At 39.9% G+C, this 24,175-nt stretch overlaps 1 protein-coding gene across 1 annotated transcript in view; it reads right to left on the bottom strand.

Annotated features, from left to right (window-relative positions):
• LOC138326465 (coiled-coil domain-containing protein 1-like) overlaps window positions 1-24,175 on the bottom strand; it is a 69,942-nt gene that overhangs the window by 32,198 nt on the left and 13,569 nt on the right. Inside the window, exon 2 of the mRNA XM_069272566.1 lies at window positions 503-1,930. Coding sequence (XP_069128667.1) covers window positions 503-1,930 — 1,428 coding nt within the window. The remainder of the gene's footprint in view (window positions 1-502; window positions 1,931-24,175) is intronic.

Below are 24,175 nucleotides of genomic sequence, written 5' to 3' on the forward strand. Positions count from 1 at the left end.
GAATAAAGAAATCAACTGCAATCTGGCAGTTTGAAACATCATCAACTCTGTTACATCATCAACTTTGTCCGATACATGCTCATCTTTTTCTGTTACATCATCAACTCTGTCTGTTACATCATTAACTTTGTCCGATACATGCTCATCTTTTTCTGTTACATCATCAACATTGTTACATCATCAACTCTGTTTGTTACATCATCAACCCTGTCTGTTACATCATCAACATTGTCTGTCACATCATCAACATTGTCTGTTACATCATCAACTCTGTCTGTTACATCATCAACATTGTCTGTTACATCATCAACATATCACCAACTCTGTCTGTAACATCATCAATTTTGTCTGTTACATCATCAATTCTGTCTGTTACATCATCAACTCTGTCTGTTACATCATCAATTTTGTCTGTTACATCATCAACCCTGTCTGTTACATCATCAACATTGTCTGTCACATCATCAACATTGTCTGTTACATCATCAACATTGTCTGTTACATCATCAACATATCACCAACTCTGTCTGTAACATCATCAATTTTGTCTGTTACATCATCAATTCTGTCTTTTACATCATCAACTCTGTCTGTTACATCATCAATTTTGTCTGTTACATCATCAATTCTGTCTGTTACATCACCAACTCTGTCTGTTACATCACCAACTTTGTCTGTTACATTACCAACATTGTCTGTTACATCATCTATTCTGTCTGTAACATTACCAACTGTGTCTGTTAAATCATCAACTCTGTCTGTTACATCACCAACTCTGTCTGTTACATCAATAACTCTATCTGTTACATCATCAACTCTGTCTGTTACATCATCAACCCTGTCTGTTACATCATCAACATTGTCTGTTACATCATTAACTCTGTCTGTTACATCATCAACTCTGTCTGTTACATCATCAACTCTGTCTGTTACATCAATAACTCTGTCTGTTACATCAATAACTCTGTCTGTTACATCACCAACTCTGTCTGTTACATCACCAACTTTGTCTGTTACATTACCAACATTGTCTGTTACATCATCTATTCTGTCTGTAACATTACCAACTGTGTCTGTTAAATCATCAACTCTGTCTGTTACATCACCAACTCTGTCTGTTACATCATCAACTCTGTCTGTTACATCATCAACCCTGTCTGTTACATCATCAACATTGTCTGTTACATCATTAACTCTGTCTGTTACATCACCAACTCTGTCTGTTACATCACCAACTTTGTCTGTTACATTACCAACATTGTCTGTTACATCATCTATTCTGTCTGTAACATTACCAACTGTGTCTGTTAAATCATCAACTCTGTCTGTTACATCACCAACTCTGTCTGTTACATCAATAACTCTGTCTGTTACATCATCAACATTGTCTGTTACATCATTAACTCTGTCTGTTACATCATCAACTCTGTCTGTTACATCATCAACTCTGTCTGTTACATCATCAATACTGTCTTTTACATCATCAACGCTGTCTGTTACATCATCAACTCTGTCTGTTACATCATCAATACTGTCTTTTACATCACCAACTTTGTCTTTTACATCATCAATACTGTCTTTTACATCACCAACTCTGTCTGTTACATCATCAATACTGTCTTTTACATCATCAACGCTGTCTGTTACATCATCAACTCTGTCTGTTACATCATCAATACTGTCTTTTACATCACCAACTTTGTCTTTTACATCATCAATACTGTCTTTTACATCACCAACTCTGTCTGTTACATCATCAATACTGTCTTTTACATCATCAACGCTGTCTGTTACATCATCAACTCTGTCTGTTACATCATCAATACTGTCTTTTACATCACCAACTTTGTCTTTTACATCATCAATACTGTCTTTTACATCACCAACTCTGTCTGTTACATCATCAACTCTGTCTGTTACATCATCACTTCTGTTTGTTACACCATCAACACTGTCTACTAAAAAAAGTTTTTTGCTCTACTATAAAACTTAGTTGGTAACATCTATAAAGTTGGCCTTGATATCATTACAACAACTACATAATGACACACAAAGCCTGTGTCATCTTTATCTTTTGACACACAAAGCCTGTGTCATCTTTATCTTTGTCTGAAGTGCTTGTCTTCCATTTTGCTGTGCGATACATGTGACTAATGTACATCCATTACATGTAGAATTTGCATGCACTCTTTATAACTGCAGTCATATCAAAGACAGGCCTTAAGGAAAATCAATGCCAATGAAAAATGCAGTTGCTTAAATCATGAGAAAACCTCTCTTCAATTTAAATTTGAAAGTGGCATGCAGAAAGAACACGAGGCAAGGGAATTCAATTTTACATTTCAGACGGGCTTCACATGATAGGATGAGGAATTTCTTTTAATTCTGATGATTGCCTTGTAATGTTCACCAAGGGTATTCTGACAGGTCAAGCAAACTGAAGCAATCTACATACATAGAAATGTTATACATTTGTATCAAAATATAATCAACCTGAAACATCTGTAGGACATAAAGGTCCCTATCTTAATATGAAATCAGAACTGGATGGGACTGGTTGGTATAAGACGGAATGGGACAGTACAGGACAAGGGTGCCACGTACTAGTAACACTATTAACCCCTATCACTAAATGTTATAGTAGAGTGTATAAATAGACACAGTCCAATTTTCATCAAAAGAATCACAATCTTATAAGTGACATAGATAGTCATATTTTTACATTAGATTAATTAACATCCTACTAACAGCCAGGGTCAAGTTAGGATGGCCTGTGTGAAGTGCATGTTTTGGGAGACTGCAGTATGTTCGTGTTGTGTTTTCTTGTATAGTGATACTCTTGTTCTTTTTATAGTGCTATACTTTTGAAGCATGACACCAAGAAACACAGCCTTGCAGTTAGGGAATAAGAATTGTACCTGAATGATCGTAAAGGGTGAATAATTTTAGGATCTTATCTTTTCTCTTCTTCTTAAATGACTTTATTCTTTCTAACATCTCCCTGGATATTGTTGTGTCTATAATTAGCATATCAGAATAGAGGGATAAGGTTATGTGTCTATAATTAGCATCAGAGTACAGGGATATTGTTATGTTTCTATAATTAGCATCAGAGTACAGGGATATTGTTATGTTTCTATAATTAGCATTAGAATACAGGGATATAGTTTTGTGTCTATAATTAGCATTAGAATACAGGAATAAGGTTATGTGTCTATAATTAGCATCAGATTACAGGGATATTGTAATGCGACTTAGCGTAAGGTCAGAGTTGATACAGTTGACCAAGACATCGCAAAAGTTGAAAAATATGGTCGGACATTCGGTACGGTAAGGACTAAGCTGGACCAAACATTAGAGTGAATTTTTTAAGTAAAGATAACTTCCTGCTATTAGTATCCAGGCAGCTGTTTTCATGAATTTCTTATGCAGTTTACGTTTTGCTTGATTCGGCACCTGCTTTAAACTTCAGAGATACAATTTCTACTGGCTTCCAGTACTCAATAATTGCCGGACGGTCGGTCTGTACCGGATTTTATAATAGGCGGTCCAAGTCAAATTTTGCTGGACATGTCCGTCGGACCAGCCAATTTTGCTGTGTCTGAGTTGACCACAGATTACCACTGGGACGTCCACAGGTGTCAGTGAAATATCTTAGGTATATTAATCCAATTATCCATGTATGAAGAGCAGGTGTGCTTTGTGATATTAACAATAAACCTGAAACTCACAGTAATAAACTAATGGATAGGAACACCATACAGACAACAGGCCACATATGTCAAAGCTTTTGTTTACTTCAAAATATATATATATTTTTATCTAACCGATAATGACTTCTGTTAAAACCAATGCAATCCAACACTGTTAAAAGCCTTTGCAGACAGATATGGAATCAGAATCAGAAAGCAAGGCAATCAAACAAAACCAAATATAAACATATAAACTAACCAATGATAAACACCATCATATCACATTGTGTAATGTATGAAATATTTAAAACATCCATATATTTCATTACATTCCAGCACATCTACATGTGTTACCAACACCACTGTGGAGTTTCATTGAAATTGGTCCAGTAGTTTAGGAAGAGATTTGCAGACGACAGACAGACGTAAAAACAGGATTGTATAGGTAACAGAGACTATACATGAAGACTGTTGTATCTAAATGAGTGAAATGTAAAATCTTCCATCAAACTGAAAGAAAAAATGAGAGAAAACACCATGATAAACGTCAATCAAAACAACAAAGTGGCAATAGGACCAAGATGTTCACAATTTTATAGTAGGTAGACATCCCAGAGGGATCTTGGCGCCTACCAAAGACTGATCTATGTCTAACAATTGACAAATGGATCTGTTCTCTACTTTTCAAGCTTCAATATCAAAATTCAAGACGGTGGCCTGTCCAAGGGGAACCTACCAATGAAATTTGAGACAAATCACTGCAGTACTTTCCGAGAAATAGCGGTAACAAACTCCAACTAGCGAAATCCAAGATGGGGCCTGGCGGCCATCTTGTTAACTGATCACTCCCAAGATGTAAAATGTCAGCTATGATATAGCCCCAGGAGAACCTACAAATGAAAAAAAAGTAGTAAAAAAATTTTTTTTATCAAAATCCAAGATTTCAGCCAATTTGTTGTCAGATCGATCCCAAAATGCAATATGCACAACTAGGGCCCAAGGGGCATAATACATTTAGAATTAAAGAACAATCCCTTCAGTTTTTTTCTGAGAATTAGCGGCAACAAACTTCAACTACCAAAATCCAAAATGGCCGCCATCTTGTTGACCGATTGCTCCCCAAAACACAATATGCACAACTTAAGGGCCCTACAGAAACCTACATATGAAATTTGAGAATGATTCCTTCAGTACTTTCTGATAAAAGCGATAACAAACTTTAACTATCAAAATTCAAGATGGCTGCCTAGCGGCCATCTTGTTGACTGATCCGTCCCAAAACGCAATATGCACAACTATATGGCCCTTGGGAAATCTAAATATGTAATTAGAGAATGAAACCTTCAGTACATTCTGAGAAATAGCGATAACAAACTTTAACTATCAAAATCCAAGATGGCTGCCTAACAGCCATCTTGTTGACCGATCACTCCTAAAACGCAATATCCATAACTATGGCCCTAGGGAAACCTACATATGAAATTTGAGAATGATTCCTTCAGTATATTCGGAGAAATAGTCATAACAAACTTTCAGTATCAAAAAAACAAGATGGCTGCCTGATGGCCATCTTGTTGACCGATCGGTCCCAAAACGCAACATGCACAACTATATGGTCCTCGGGAAATCTACATATGAAATTTGATATTGATACCTTCAGTACATTCTGAGAAATAGCGATAACAAGAATTGTTAACTGACAGATGGATGGACAGACAAAAAGCGATTTGAATAGCCCACAATCTGATGATCTTGGGCTGAAAACATAGGAATAAAAATATTCCATTTATGCACCACATGCTTTCCTGTTACCGTAGTATTTTGTCCCTGAATGTGTAAATGATGTGTGATACAGGTATCCAGAATCATGTGGGCTTGACATGCATCACTAAAACCTCCATTACTATCAAACCTCTGGTGGTAATCAAAATATCTAGGACATTTTCCTCGTGAAATGTCAAACCCATTTTCAAACATGTAATGTGTGGAAATAGATTGATAATGCTTGATGTGTTACACCAGGGATGAGACTTGACTACCATCACCAACTCAAATAACAACCACCACCATCACAACAATAACATCAACATCACCACCACCATAACAACAACCACCATAACAACCATCACCATAACAACCACTGCCATAACAACGACCACCATCACCACCACCATAACATCACCAACCACAAACACCACCACCATAAGACAACAACCACCACCAACAACAATAACATCAACATCACCACCACCATAACAACAACCACCATAACAACCAACAATCACAACCACGCCATAAACAACACCACAACACCACCACCAACAACAACCAACCACCATCACCACCTACCATAACAACAACCACCATCACCACATACCAAAACAACAACCACCACAACCACTACCATAACAACAACCACCATCACCACACCATAACACAACCACCATCACCACCTACCATAACAACAACCACCATCACCACTACCATAACAACAACCACCATCACCACATCACCATAACAACAACCACCATCACCACTACCATAACAACAACCACCATCACCACCTACCATAACAACCAACCACCATACAACACCCACCATCACCACTACCAAACAACCACCATCGCCATACCCTAACAACAACCACCATCACCACCACCATAACAACAACCACCATACAACAACCACCATCACCACCACCATAACAACAACCACAATAACAACACCACCATCACCACATACAAACAACAAAACACCACCACCATAACAACAACCACCCCACCACCACCACCACAACAACCACCCCATTCACCACCACCATAACAACAACCACCATCACACCTACCATAACAACAACCACCACACCACCACCATGAACAACAACCACCATCACCACCAACCAAACAACACCAACCACCATAACAACAACCACCATCACCACCAACCATCAACCAACCACCCCACCACCCATAACAACAACCACCAACACCACCACACCCATAAACATCAACCACCATCACCACCACCCAAAACATCAACCACAACACCACCATAACAACAACCACCACAACACCACCACCATAACAACAACCACCATCACCGACCACCATAACAACAACCAACCATCACCACCACCACAACAACAACCACCATCACCACCACCACAACAACAACCACACAGTTCACCACCACCACAACAACAACCACCATCACCACCACCATAACAACAACCACCATCACCACCACCACTAACTTAACAACTACCACCACCACCACCACAACAACAACCACCAACACCACCCATCACCATAACAACAACCACCATCACCACCACCATAACAACCAACCACCATCACCACCACCATAACAACCACCACCATCACCACCACCATAACAACAACCACCATCACCACCACCATAACAACAACCACCATCACCACCACCATAACACAACCACATCACCACCCACCATAACAACCACCACCATCACCACCACCATAACAACCACCACCATCACCATCCACCATAACAACCACCACCATCACCACCACCATAACACCACCACCATCACCACACCACCATAACAACAACCACCATCACCACCACCATAACACCAACCACCATCACCACCACCATAACAACCACCACCATCACCACCACCATAACAACCACCACCACACCACCACCATAACAACACACCACCATCACCACCACCATAACAACAACCACCATCACCACCACCATAACAACAACCACCATCACCACCACCAACAACCACCATCACCACCACCATACACACCAACCAACATTCACCACCACCAACCCCCCACCATAACAACCAACACCACCACCCATAACAACAACCACCATCACCACCCCCATAACAACAACCACCATCACCACAACCATAACAACAACCACTATCACCACCAATAACAACAACCACCATCACCACCACCATAACAACAACCAACATCGCCACCACCATAACAACAACCACCATCACCACCACCATAACAACAACCACCATCACCACCACCATAACAACAACCACCATCACCACCATAACAACAACCATCCATCACCACCACCATACAACAACCAACATCGCCACCACCATAACAACAACCAGCCATCCCACCACCATCACCACCACCACCACAACAACCACCATGCACCACCCACCACAACAACAACTACCAACACCACCACCACCACAACAACAACCACCATAACCAACACCACCACCACAACAAACAACCACCATCACCACCACCATAACAACAACCCATCACCACCACAACAACCAAAACTACAACCAACATCACCACCACCACAACAACCTACCAACACCACCACCACCAACAACCACCAACACCCCACCAAACACCAACCACACTCACCCACCCCAACCCCCACCACACCACCACCATAACACAACCACATCACCACCCACCCCACCAACAACCACCATCACCCCCACCATAACAACAACCAACAACACCACCACCACAACAACACCACCAACACCACCACCACAACAACAACCACCCACCACCACCTCCCATACCACCACAACCCCCATCACCACCACCATAACAACAACCACCATCACACCACCAACATCACCCCCAACAACAACCACTACATCACCACCCCAACCACCATCACCACCACCATAACAACAACCCACCACCACCACCACCACCAACAACCTCCACCACCAAACAACAACCAACATCACCACCACCATCACCTCCCACCATAACGAACCACTAACACCACCACCACCTAATATCAACCACCATCACCACCACCAGAAACACCAACCATCACCACCATCACACCACCATCACCACACCATAACAACAACCACAACATCACCACCACACATCAACAACCACATCAACCACACAACCAACAACAACCATCACCCCTACCACAACAACCACACACCACCACCATAACAACAACCACCATCACACCACCACCACCAACAACCACCAACCCCCATAACAACAACCACCATCACCACCATAACAACAACCACCATCACCACACCAACAACAACCACTATCACCACCATAACAACCACCATCCACCACCACAACAACCACCTATCACCACCAAACAACATCGACCCACCACCACACCACAACCACAACACCCACCATCACCACCCACACCACCATCACCATCACCAACACACACCCCCCACCCCCCCCCCACCCCCCCCACACAACCACCCCCCACACAACCCCCCCCCCACACCCACAACCCACCACACCCACCCCACCCACCCCAACCCCACCCACCACCCCCCCACCCCCCACCCCAAACCACCACACCCCACAACCCACCCCCACCCCACCACCCACACCCACAACCACCCCAACACCACACCACCACACACCCCCCCCACACCACCACACCACCCCCACCCCCACCCCCACACCCCCCACCACACCCCCCACCCCCAACACCACCCACCCCCCCCCCCACCACCACCACCCACCCACCACCAAACCCACCCCCCCCACCACCCCAAACACAACACAACCACCACACACCCCCACCACCACCCACCCCACCACCCCCCCCACCCACCACCCCCCCCACCCCCACCCCCACCCCACAACCACCATCACCACCACCATAACAACCCAATCAACCACCAACACCACCACCATAACAACCACACCCACCAACACCACCACCATACACAACAACAACCACCATCATCACCACCAACACCACACAACCACTAACACCAACCACCATAACAACCACACACCACCACCATCACAACCAACAAACACACCACCATAACAACACCACCCACCACCATAACCATCACACCACCACCACATCACCACCACCATAACAACAACCATCACCACCACCATAACAACCACCATCACCACCAACCATAACAACAACCACCCAACACCACACACCACCCACCACCACCATCACAACCACCACCACAACCACTACCAACCACCACCACCACCATAACAACAACCACCATCACCACCACCAACCACCACACCACCATCACAACCATCACCACCACCATAACAACAACACCAACACCACCACCATAACATCAACCACCATCACCACCATAACAATTACCAACACCACCACCATAACATCAACCACAACACCACCATAACAACAACCACCAACACCACCACCATAACAACAACCACCATCACCACCACCGTAACATCAACCACCAACATCACCACCATCACAACCACTATCACCACCACCATCACAAATATTTTCCACATCAATTATCACCTCAACCATAACCATTACCACTTCCATCAACCTTTTCTGCCACCATCACAACTAACAAACATTCTTGAATTTACCACATATAAAGGACAAAATGTGATTTGAACAATCCGTTAAAGTGGTGTAACTTCATCAATCATCAGCTCTCACCACCTCTAACTATTTATATAAATATTTTAGAAGAGAAAAAAAACATTCTAAAGTTCATAATCAGTATTAAATTTAGGAATTTATATCACCTATTTTGTAAATGGAAAAGAAAGGAATCATCATGATGAGAGTCAACAAGAGGCCCATAGAGCTTGTTTAGCTCACCTGTTTTGTTATTTTTAAATAAATCTGTAATTTAGTAATTAGTGATTAAAAAATCACAAAGCTAAATTGACCCCACGATTTGTTTAATTTTGAATCCTAACCATATAATGGTGCTATACATACCATACGAATATGCTATCCAATACATAGTTTCAGAGAGGAAGTAATTTGTATGAAAATAGTAGCCTAATTAACCTTTATGGTCCCACGCCTAAGGCCCCAGGGGGTCAGCCCCATCATTTGTACAATTTTGAATCACCACCCTATAAGGATGTTACTATTGCATTATGAGTGCTATCCCATGCTTAGTTTCAGAGAAGAAGTCATTTATATGAAAACAGCCAAATTGATCCCTTTTTGCCCCGCCCATCAGGCCCCCGAGGGGTCAGACCCATCATTTGTACAATTTTGAATCCCCACCCTTAGAGGATGTTACCATTGCATTATGAGTGATCTCCCATGCTCCGTTGTAGAGAAGAAATTGTTTCTATAGAAATAGCCAAATTGACCCTTTTGGCCCCACCCCTCAGGCCCATCATTTGTACAATTTTCAGTTAGTAACCATTAAGGATACTACCATTGCGTTATGAAAGCTATCAAAGGCTTAGTTTCACAGAAGAGTCTTTATATAAAAATAGCCAAAGTGACCCCTTTTGACCCCACCCCTCAGGCCCTTGGGGGGGGGGGGGGGGTCAGCCCCATCATTTGTACAATTTTGAATCCCCATCCTATAAGGATGCTTCCATTGCAATATGGGTGCTATCCCATGTTAAGTTTCACAGAAGAAGTCATTTATATGGAAATAGCCAAAGTGACCCCTTTTGACCCCACCTCTCAGGCCCCTGGAGGTCAGCCCGATCATTAGTACAATTTTGAACCCCCATCCTATAGGAATGCTTCCATTGCATTTTAAGTGCTATCCCATGCATAGTTTCAGAGAAGAAGTTGTTTATATGGAAATAGCCAAATTGACCCCTATTGACCCCGCCCCTCAGGCCCCCGGGGTTTAGCCCCATCATTTGTACAATTTTGAATCCCCATCCTATAAGAATGCTTCCATTGCATTATGGGTGCTATTCCATGTTTAATTTCAGAGAAGAAGTCATTTATATGGCAATAGCCAAATTGACCACTTTTGGCCCCGCCCCTCAGGCCCCTGGGGGTAAGCCATATCATTTGTACAATTTTCAGTTAGTAACCCATAAGGATACTACCAGTCAAATTTTGTTGAATTCCAAACAGCAGTTATGGAGAAGAAGTCTATTGTTTACAGACGGATGGACGGAAGGACGGAAGGACGCCACGGTATGGCATAAGCTCACATTGGTCCTTCGAACCAGGTGAGCTAAAAATCAGTGACCAGGTAGCTTAATAATCCGGGTAGTGTTCGGAGGTTTTGGCTTTGAACCCTAGTCTGGCTGCTTCAGTTAATATGGAGAACTGAAGCTATCATATGAATGTCTGCTGCTTGTGTGGTTCATGTGATTTATGTAACAAATCTCAGACAGATCACCTTGGTAAGTATATGTATCAAATCAATAGTTCCTCTAACTCCAGCCATCATGTTATGACATATAGTCTACAAATATGGACAAGAAGGTCGAGAAATCACACGGTCAATGTGAAGTATCCAGACCTCTTTGATTAAATGTCTAAAACAGTTATGGGTTTCCATGCCTATAGAGCAAATACTGCGGAATCATCGCTTCCCAACAACCCAAACATTACCTCGGCAGGACTATTAGGTTTGAAATATCAATATGTCAAGTAATTCAATACCAAACAGTCACATTAAAATCATTATAATTTTAGATCTGAAATCTAAATCTGATCTGATCTAAAATATCAGGCAATTATGACAATTCTAAAATGATTCTTAGTTGACCATAACTACATAATCAAGCATATTGATAAAACTCACAATGCACGACTATCATGGAAACTTAAAAAACATTTTACTGTGATCATGCAGAATTTACTATTCCATCAGGCCTAGAGGTTACCATACAGTTAAATCAAAACTCAGTGATAAGTGGAGGAGAGTACAAAAGTATACAATATGCTTATCTAGGTCCCTAGGGGAACCTACAAAATTTGAGACAGGTGCTTCAGTACTTTCTGAGAAATAGCCATAACAAACTTTGACTATCAAAATCCAAGATGGCTGCCTGGCGGCCATTTTGTTGACGGATTGGTCCCCAAATGCAATATGCACAACTAGGGCCCTAGGGAAACCTACGTATGATTCAAACTTGAGACTCAAAGGTGGAGGGTTTGTAGTAATATGTCAGGACATCTTACCCACTCAGCCACTGCAGCCCATAGAAAGAGTAAGAGACAACCTCAAAATGCCCGTGCATACAATGTTCAGAGGTCCCAGGTTTAAGTCCCAGTTTGGAAATTATTCTAATAGGGTGAGAGTAGTATGCCACCAGCAAGGCTCGAACCCTGACATACTGGTCCTCGATCCGCTCTACTGACTGAGTCAAAGGTAAATGCCCCCTAGCGCGAAGCTAGAACACCTGTACCACTATTGTAACCCAGGTGAATACTAGCCACAATATACCGCTCGGCTAAAGAGAACTACTCTTTAACTCGATCAGTTGAGCGTCAGACTAGTAACTCAGAGGTCCCGAGTTTGAACCCTGGCAGAGGCAGTGATTTAATTTATCATGAAATCATGTGCTCTGCACTGGCACCCATGTAGGGACTCGAGAAAATACTAAGCATTGCCCACAGGTATCACTGTTAACTCCTGGAAACTCGAGGATGAGTTTTTTCTTGAGATATTATGTAACCCTGGTGAATACTTATGCCACAATATACTGCTCGGCTAGAGAGAACTTCACGTTAGCTCGATCGGTTAAGCATCAGACTAGTAACCCTGAGGTCCCAAGTTGGAAACCTGCTTAACTATATTTTCTCTTCTGTTACATTGTTGGCGAGTTTGCCAACCCATTTCATTTTGAGTACTCTTGGGTGGTTATATGCAAATATGCGTCTTCATGGGCAGACTTGGAGAAAGGAAGGAATAATGTAGAGGAATTGGACTCAGGCTCAATCATCTGTGACCAGGTAGCTCAATCAGTTACTATATGCCATCCAGCTAGTGACAAGTGTTCAGATGTCCCAGGTTCAAGCCCTGGTCTGACCTACATTTTAACCTCTCCCATTAGATGAGCTTTTTAATTGGACTTATTATATAATTTTAAAAGGTTGTTTTTTTTAAATTAAAATATGTGTAATTTTTGCAACGATTGTGAAAGCATTGAACATGTAAGAGTCCAGTAGTGCTAGACTTTATCTAGACAACCAAGTATGGTAATGTCAGCGCCTTGACCTTTCTTTGGTAAATGTCTCTCTCTAGTTTTACTTAAAAGTCCATGACCTGACTTTTATTGTCTCATTTTATCAGTCCCTATATGGCTTAATCCAACCTTACATACACATGTACATGGCTCCTGTACCATCACAATGAAATCTTAGTTTTTGCTTTCTTTAAATGTATCATCTCAAGTACGAGAAATATTGCTTTGGTATATTTTATATTATACAAGATATCTTGACACCATGTTCTATACACACGTATGAAATATCTTTCAAAAGGGTCTGCTCTACCAAAAGGGGTTGTTTTTTTTCATTATAAAGACATAGCAGCATTTGTAAAAAATACTTCAATACTTTTGTAGATAAACTTGAGAAAATATTCTGAACAGATGTTAAAACTGTGGAGTGATTCAACATCAAGTCCTATTGGACGATACATCGCAGATTTCATTATAGCAGACAACCTTTTAACTGATCGTTAAACCAATGAAACATGCTAAAAACAGCATAAAGAACTTGTGAGGTTCATTAGTGATTCTGATCAGCGTTAATCTGTCTCTTCAGTGTACTTATAGCTTTAACCAATCACGAGGAATAAAGTTTACCTTCTTGTGAAGAGATAAAATTATCAAAGTGGTATTTGTATCAGCCAGCCCAGCGTAATGTTTACACCATCCAGCGCACCAGCTGTACCCCACAATTAAATTATACATGTGTCTTTAGGATGTGGAGATCTCAGATTGGGATCAGCCTGGTCCATATATAGACATTTTGTATGTACAAACATTGATTTCTTCTAGGAGTTCTATAACAGATCATGATATAATGATCGGGTGGTATACTCTGATCAGCTGAGTGATGAATCCCCATGATTATATAGATGGTATATAACAGATTGGCCCTGCAGGTAGGGCGTAAGAATTGTACATGCTGCCCCTTTAGCATGATCGTAAGAGGTGACTAAATTTAGGATCTTATCTTTTCTATTCTTCCTAACTTACTTAAGCTTTCCCTTGGCAATGCCTCACTTTTGCCCTTGAGTTGAGCATTCGCCCCTGTAAGGTAGGCTCTGGATTCTGTCCCTTGGCCGAGACCCATCAAAGTCTATAAAAGTGGTAGTTTCTGCTCCTGCTTAGCGCTCAGCATACAGGGAGTTGGATGACTGGTTCGCCCATTGTCAGTATAATGTGACTGGATGGGGTGTGTGGCATGTTTCAGTGATATAGCACTATAACAAGAGATCCCAGAGGGATTTTGGCACCCACCAAAGAATGATCTATGTCTGACAATGAAAAGAGGGACCTTTTTCCTACTTTTCGAACTTTTTTCAAACATAATACATATAAAATTTAAGACAGATCACTTCATTACTTTCTGAAAAACAGCGGTAAAATCTAAGATGACGGTCGGTAATGGCCATCATGTTGACCGATCAGTCCCAAAAAGTACTATGCACAACTATGGCCAATGGGGAATTTATGCATGGAATTTTAGAAATATCCCTTCAGTAATTTCTGACAAAGAGCGATTACTATCAAAATTCAAGATGGCTGCCAGTCAGCCATTTTGTTGACCAACTATAAACAAAATGCAATGTGCACAACTAGGACCCTAGGGACACCTACTTATGGTATTTGAGACAGATCCCTTCAGTACTTTCTGAGAAATAGCAATAACAAACTTTGAATATCAAAATTCAAGATGGCTGCCAGTCAGCCATTTTGTTGACCAACCATAAACAAAATACAATGTGCACAACTAGGACCCTAGGGACACCTACTTATGGTATTTGAGACAGATCCCTTCAATACTTTCTGAGAAATAGCGATAACAAACTTTAACAATCAAAATCCAAGATGGCTGCCTAGATCAGATCATGATATAATGATCGGGTGGTATACTCTGATCAGCTAAGTGATGAATCCCCATCATTATATAGATGGTATATAACAGATCATGATGTAATGATCGGGTGGTATACTCTGATCAGCTGAGTGATGAATCCCCATCATTATATAGATGGTATATAACAGATCATGATGTAATGATCGGGTGGTATACTCTGATCAGCTGAGTGATGAATCCCCATCATTATATAGATGGTATATAACAGATCATGATATAATGATCGGGTGGTATACTCTGATCAGCTGAGTGATGAATCCCCATCATTATATAGATGGTATATATCAGATCATGATGTAATGATCAGGTGGTATACTCTGATCAGCTGAGTGATGAATCCCCATCATTATATAGATGGTATAAAACAGATCATGATATAATGATCGGGTGGTATACTCTGATCAGCTGAGTGATGAATCCCCATCATTATATAGATGGTATATAACAGATCATGATGTAATGATCGGGTGGTATACTCTGATCAGCTAAGTGATGAATCCCCATCATTATATACATGGTATAAAAACAGATCATGATGATAATGAGTGGTATACTCTACTCTGATCAGCTGAGTGATGAATCCCATCATTATATAGATGGTATATAACAGATCATGATGTAATGATCGGGTGGTATACTTGATCAGCTGAGTGATGAATCCCAATCATTATATAGATGGTATATAACAGATCATGATATAATGATGGTGGTATACTCTGATCAGCTGAGTGATGATCCCCATCATTATATAGATGGTATAAAACAGATCATGATATAATGATCGGGTGGTATACTCTGATCAGCTGAGTGATGAATCCCCATCATTATATAATGGTATATAACAGATCATGATGTAATGATCGGGTGGTATACTCTGATCAGCTGAGTGATGAATCCCCATCATTATATAGATGGTATAAAACAGATCATGATATAATGATCGGGTGGTATACTCTGATCAGCTGAGTGATGAATCCCCATCATTATATAGATGGTATATATCAGATCATGATGTAATGATCAGGTGGTATACTCTGATCAGCTGAGTGATGAATCCCCATCATTATATAGATGGTATAAAACAGATCATGATATAATGATCGGGTGGTATACTCTGATCAGCTGAGTGATGAATCCCCATCATTATATAGATGGTATAAAACAGATCATGATATAATGATCGGGTGGTATACTCTGATCAGCTGAGTGATGAATCCCCATCATTATATAGATGGTATAAAACAGATCATGATATAATGATCGGGTGGTATACTCTGATCAGCTGAGTGATGAATCCCCATCATTATATAGATGGTATATAACAGATCATGATATAATGATCGGGTGGTATACTCTGATCAGCTGAGTGATGAATCCCCATCATTATATAGATGGTATATAACAGATCATGATATAATGATGGGTGGTATACTCTGATCAGCTGAGTGATGAATCCCCATCATTATATAGATGGTATAAAACAGATCATGATATAATGATCGGGTGGTATACTCTGATCAGCTGAGTGATGAATCCCCATCATTATATAGATGGTAATATATCAGATCATGATATAATGATCGGGTGGTATACTCTGATCAGCTGAGTGATGAATCCCCATCATTATATAGATGGTATATAACAGATCATGATATAATGATCGGGTGGTATACTCTGATCAGCTGAGTGATGAATCCCCATCATTATATAGATGGTATATAACAGATCATGATATAATGATCGGGTGGTATACTCTGATCAGCTGAGTGATGAATCCCCATCATTATATAGATGGTAAAACAGATCATGATATAATGATCGGGTGGTATACTCTGATCAGCTGAGTGATGAATCCCCCATCATTATATAGATGGTATAAACAGATCATGATATAATGATCGGGTGGTATACTCTGATCAGCTGAGTGATGAATCCCCATCATTATATAGATGGTATAAAACAGATCATGATATAATGATCGGGTGGTATACTCTGATCAGCTGAGTGATGAATCCCCATCATTATATAGATGGTATAAAACAGATCATGATATAATGATCGGGTGGTATACTCTGATCAGCTGAGTGATGAATCCCCATCATTATATAGATGGTATATAACAGATCATGATATAATGATCGGGTGGTATACTCTGATCAGCTGAGTGATGAATCCCCATCATTATATAGATGGTATATAACAGATCATGATATAATGATCGGGTGGTATACTCTGATCAGCTGAGTGATGAATCCCCATCATTATATAGATGGTATAAAACAGATCATGATATAATGATCGGGTGGTATACTCTGATCAGCTGAGTGATGAATCCCCATCATTATATAGATGGTATAAAAAATAGATGTAATGATCAGGTGGTATACTCTGATCAGCTGAGTGATGAATCCCCATCATTATACAGATGGTATACAACAGATCATGATATAATGATCAGGTGGTATACTCTGATCAGCTGAGTGATGAATCCCCATCATTATATAGATGGTATAAAACAGATCATGATATAATGATCGGGTGGTATACTCTGATCAGCTGAGTGATGAATCCCCATCATTATATAGATGGTATATAACAGATCATGATATAATGATCGGGTGGTATACTCTGATCAGCTGAGTGATGAATCCCCATCATTATATAGATGGTATATAACAGATCATGATATAATGATCGGGTGGTATACTCTGATCAGCTGAGTGATGAATCCCCATCATTATATAGATGGTATACAAATAATCAAGATATAATAATGATCAGGTGGTATACTCTGATCAGCTGAGTGATGAATCCCCATCATTATATAGATGGTATATATCAGATCATGATGTAATGATCAGGTGGTATACTCTGATCAGCTGAGTGATGAATCCCCATCATTATATAGATGGTATAACAGATCATGATGTAATGATCGGGTGGTATACTCTGATCAGCTGAGTGATGAATCCCCATCATTATATAGATGGTATATAACAGATCATGATATAATGATCGGGTGGTATACTCTGATCAGCTGAGTGATGAATCCCCATCATTATATAGATGGTATAAAACAGATCATGATATAATGATCGGGTGGTATACTCTGATCAGCTGAGTGATGAATCCCCATCATTATATAGATGGTATGAAAACAGATCATGATGTAATGATCGGGTGGTATACTCTGATCAGCTGAGTGATGAATCCCCATCATTATATAGATGGTATATAACAGATCATGATGTAATGATCGGGTGGTATACTCTGATCAGCTGAGTGATGAATCCCCATCATTATATAGATGGTATATAACAGATCATGATATAATGATCGGGTGGTATACTCTGATCAGCTGAGTGATGAATCCCCATCATTATATAGATGGTATATAACAGATCATGATGTAATGATCGGGTGGTATACTCTGATCAGCTAAGTGATGAATCCCCATCATTATATAGATGGTATATAACAGATCATGATATAATGATCGGGTGGTATACTCTGATCAGCTAAGTGATGAATCCCCATCATTATATAGATGGTATATAACAGATCATGATATAATGATCGGGTGGTATACTCTGATCAGCTGAGTGATGAATCCCCATCATTATATAGATGGTATAAAACAGATCATGATATAATGATCGGGTGGTATACTCTGATCAGCTAAGTGATGAATCCCCATCATTATATAGATGGTATAAAACAGATCATGATGTAATGATCGGGTGGTATACTCTGATCAGCTAAGTGATGAATCCCCATCATTATATAGATGGTATAAAACAGATCATGATATAATGATCGGGTGGTATACTCTGATCAGCTAAGTGATGAATCCCCATCATTATATAGATGGTATATAACAGATCATGATATAATGATCGGGTGGTATACTCTGATCAGCTAAGTGATGAATCCCCATCATTATATAGATGGTATAAAACAGATCATGATATAATGATCGGGTGGTATACTCTGATCAGCTAAGTGATGAATCCCCATCATTATATAGATGGTATATAACAGATCATGATGTAATGATCGGGTGGTATACTCTGATCAGCTAAGTGATGAATCCCCATCATTATATAGATGGTATATAAAACCCATCATTATTTAGATGGTATCGGGTGGTATACTCTGATCAGCTGAGTGATGAATCCCCATCATTATATAGATGGTATATAACAGATCATGATATAAAGATCGGGTGGTATACTCTGATCAGCTGAGTGATGAATCCCCATCATTATATAGATGGTATATAAACAGATCATGATATAATGATCGGGTGGTATACTCTGATCAGCTAAATGATGAATCCCAATCATTTTATAGATGGTATACAAATAATCAAGATATAATAATCCGGTGGTATTCTCTGAAATAACAAGTAACAAGTAAAAATGTTAACAATCTTTGACTATCAAAAGTCAAGATAGCTGCCTGGCAGCCTGGCAGCCATCTTGTTGACTAATCGGTCCCAAAATGCAATATGCAGTACTACTACAAATTGGAGGTGGAGTTAACTGTTAATTTAGAAATAATTAATTATATATATATACATGTACCTGGCATTAAGATTTTTATTACCATTTCTATTAGACAAAAGAGAATGCATAGTTATATAGTTCTTCTCTGCAACATCAGTTACACAACCGAATGATTTTGCTTAATGTTCTATCTTAAAGATTCTCCACCGCTGACAAATGGTGTTTTTTCACTATCAAAAACGGGATCAGACGATTTGATATTTTTCTTCAGTTACAAAAATTACTTACTTTACACCAATACCACCATTGAAAAGATTGAAGTTCTAATTATACTTCAAGTTCAAAATACAAAAAATAATTATTTGCATCCCGAAAAAATTCCATGGCACTATATCCTATATGGAATGAAGTATTGATTGCGCATGCACCAAAGGCAAAAGAAATTATTTGATATTATTTTTTGTGTTAATTAGATATATATACAAGATTAAACACCAATTATTGTTCAAATGAAGAATACCATTTATGCTCTGTCGGCGGTGGAGCATCTTTAAGATAATTATTGTAATTAACAGCTATAGGTAAAGAAACATTTACTATTGATTAAATCTTTATTCATCTACAATATGTCTAGGCATTAGGGTATTTATGGTGATTTTCTCTTACCACAGGATTTATCACTTGTACTCTTAATTTTTACAGCATTTCAAAATATGGCAACATGTTATCTACAAATGTAAAGATGTCTCCTTACTTAGTTTATTAAGACCAATTTTGTTTGCCTTCAGCCATTACACAATGTCCTTATAAACAGACGTCATCACCTCACCATCTTCACATCCTCCATAAAAAACAATCAATCGACTAAATGTTGCAAAGCCAGATTTCCGTTGCTCTTCCTGTCTTAGCTTTAAAGAACAAATGAGGTTATCAGAAAAATGTAGTTTCCTCACTGTGTTACTAGGGAGGAAACTCTAACAGGCGTGTACAGATTTACTCAGCTGTCAGGAAATAATGCCTAGAAAGATGTTAAGTTTTGTATACTTGATCAATTTTGAACATCAGCTATAGAAATTCACCTAATTATTCGGCTGTCATCAAATTAGTGGCTTGCCTGCTGTCAATCAAATCAGCCATGCAGATACTGCGCGTGAATTTGTATTTTGTTTTGTGTAGATCCGAGATGTGCGCTGGTGAGCATTGGTGTGTGACTAGAGAGTATACCAGGGTGTGGCTAGATAGTATACCAGGGTGTGACTAAATAGTATACTAGGGTGTGGCTAGAGAGTATACCAGGGTATGACTAGAGAGTATACCAGGGTGTGGCTAGATAGTATACCAGGGTGTAGGTAGAGAGTATACCAGGGTGTGACTAGAGAGTATACCAGGGTGTGACTAGAGAGTATACCAGGGTGTGGCTAGAGAGTATACCAGGGTGTGACTAGAGAGTATACCAGGGTGTGACTAGATAGTATACCAGGGTGTGACTAGATAGTATACCAGGGTGTGGATAGATAGCTATATAACCAGTGTGTGACTAGAGAGTATACCAGGGTGTGACTAGAGAGTATACCAGGGTGTGTGACTAGAGAGTATACCAGGGTTTGACTAGAGAGTATACCAGGGTGTGACTAAATAGTATACCAGGGTGTGGCTAGATAGTATTAACCAGGGTGTGACTAGAGAGTATACCAGGGTGTGACTAGAGAGTATACCAGGGTGTGGCTAGAGAGTATACCAGGGTGTGACTAGAGAGTATACCAGGGTGTGACTAGATAGTATTAACCAGTGTGTGACTAGAGAGTATACCAGGGTGTGACTAGAGAGTATACCAGGGTGTGACTAGATAGTATACCAGGGTGTGACTAGAGAGTATACCAGGGTGTGACTAGAGAGTATACCAGGGTGTGACTAGATAGTATACCAGGGTGTGGCTAGAGAGTATACCAGGGTATGACTAGAGAGTATACCAGGGTGTGACTAGATAGTATACCAGGGTGTGGCTAGAGAGTATACCAGGGTGTGACTAGAGAGTATACCAGGGTGTGGCTAGAGAGTATACCAGGGTGTGGCTAGAGAGTATACCAGGGTTTGGCTTGAGAGTATACCAGGGTGTTGCTAGATAGTATACCAGGGTGTGGCTAGAGAGTATACCAGGGTGTGACTAGAGAGTATACAAGGGTGTGACTAGATAGTATACCAGGGTGTGGCTAGAGAGTGTACCAGGGTGTGACTAGAGAGTATACCAGGGTGTGGCTAGAGAGTATACCAGGGTGTAGGTAGAGAGTATACCAGGGTGTGACTAGAGAGTATACCAGGGTGTGACTAGAGAGTATACCAAGGTGTGGCTAGATAGTATACCAGGGTGTGACTTGAGAATATACCAGGGTGTGACTAGAGAGTATACCAGGGTAGAGTAGTGACTAGAGAGTATACCAAGGTGTGACTAGAGAGTATACCAAGGTGTGGCTAGATAGTATACCATCTGGTGATCGTGTAGTCAGAAACAAGGCTTCAGATTTTTTCTACAATATCTTGGATTTTTTACTTTTGGTCGCGATATCTTGATCTTAATAAGGTGTACATAATAAAGAGAATTTTTTCCAATTTTGATAGCTTATTGTTGTCGTTTAATGAGTGAGTGGAGAAGAAGATTTTTGAAATTTGATACTTCAGTTTTACCCCTTTTAGCCCCTGCCACAGCCCCCTGGGGGTGGGGGTTAATAATTCACAATTTATTTTGGTCTTATGCCTTAAAAGATTTGTGCAAATTTTCATTGAAATTGCTTCAGTGGTTTGGAGAAGAAGTCGAAAATGTAAAAAGTTTATTGTCGCACGTCGGACGACAACAGACAAAAGGCAATTAGAATAGGTCACCATGAGACTTCGTCTCAGGTGAAATAAAAATACTTAATTGTTACATGTAAATTAAAGTTCCTAATGTCTGTGACTATACTTTAAGTCTGGGAGGAGTTATGGCTGAAGATTTGAAGTTTATCAATGTTATCAGCAAGTGGTGAATATTTGCACCAGCCTGCTATGGCTGATCATTGATACTCCAACGAACCAACAATGTTTAAGTCAACAGAGCTACTAGTACAGGGATTTAGATTTAGGTTCACTCGCTTGTCGTGCGATCATCAAAAAACAGTTAATCCTAGTTGATTGGACGAGCACAAAAATACCCGATCATTTTGCATCAGGACATTAGGCCTGTAACAGAAGTACAAGTAAATAAGTGCACGGAACTAATGAACTGGTGCAGACTACATGACAACTATGCTAATATTAATAAATGGCGAGCAGAAACAAATCAAGAAACACATATATCCTCATTATCGAAAACAAATTATTTATTTCTCGAGAACCCTTTCACAAATTGGATTCAGATCTTAAAGATCAATTTCATTTTGTACATGTTTTAAGCTGAAGTACAAACAGAATTTGTGAAGCATCTTAGCTGTGCTGCCAGATTGTATAAAAATTAAATTGGGTTTACGTTCTACGGGAACATACAACCATCTGAAATCTATAAACTCAAAAGCTTTAACAAGGACAAATATAGAACCAGCCAGCTTAATCAAGTTACCTTTGTATACCACATCACCACCAGAATAAAGCCATACTCCAGTGGAAATGGTTTCAGGCGTAAAAAAAACCATCAGAATCCATAAATTGACATTGTCTGAACACCAAATGTTTTTTTGTTTACGTTATATCAGTTTTTACTGAGCAGTGATTTTATCTTTAATATGAGAAAATTGCTGTTGAACATGAATTTTTAAAACTATTTTTTGTTGTTGACTCCAGAGTTTGAAGATCTTTCCACATTTTAGAAAGAAATTTCTCTCAGCTATTGTTGACCTACAATTTACAGAATTTTTTTCTCGGTCTTTGACCTAGATTTTAGAAAACTTCTCTTTGTTGCCAATGTCCTACATTTATGGGATCTATTCTATTCTCTTGGTTGTCATCGACATACATTTTGGGATCTATTTTCTTGGATGTCATTGACCTACATTTTGGGATCTATTTTCTTGGTTGTCATTGACCTACATTTTGGGATCTATTTTCTTGGATGTCATTGACATACATTTTGGGATCTATTTTCTTGGTTGTCAT

Source organism: Argopecten irradians, chromosome 6, assembly GCF_041381155.1.
Source record: "Argopecten irradians isolate NY chromosome 6, Ai_NY, whole genome shotgun sequence".
Lineage (NCBI taxonomy): Eukaryota > Metazoa > Mollusca > Bivalvia > Pectinida > Pectinidae > Argopecten > Argopecten irradians.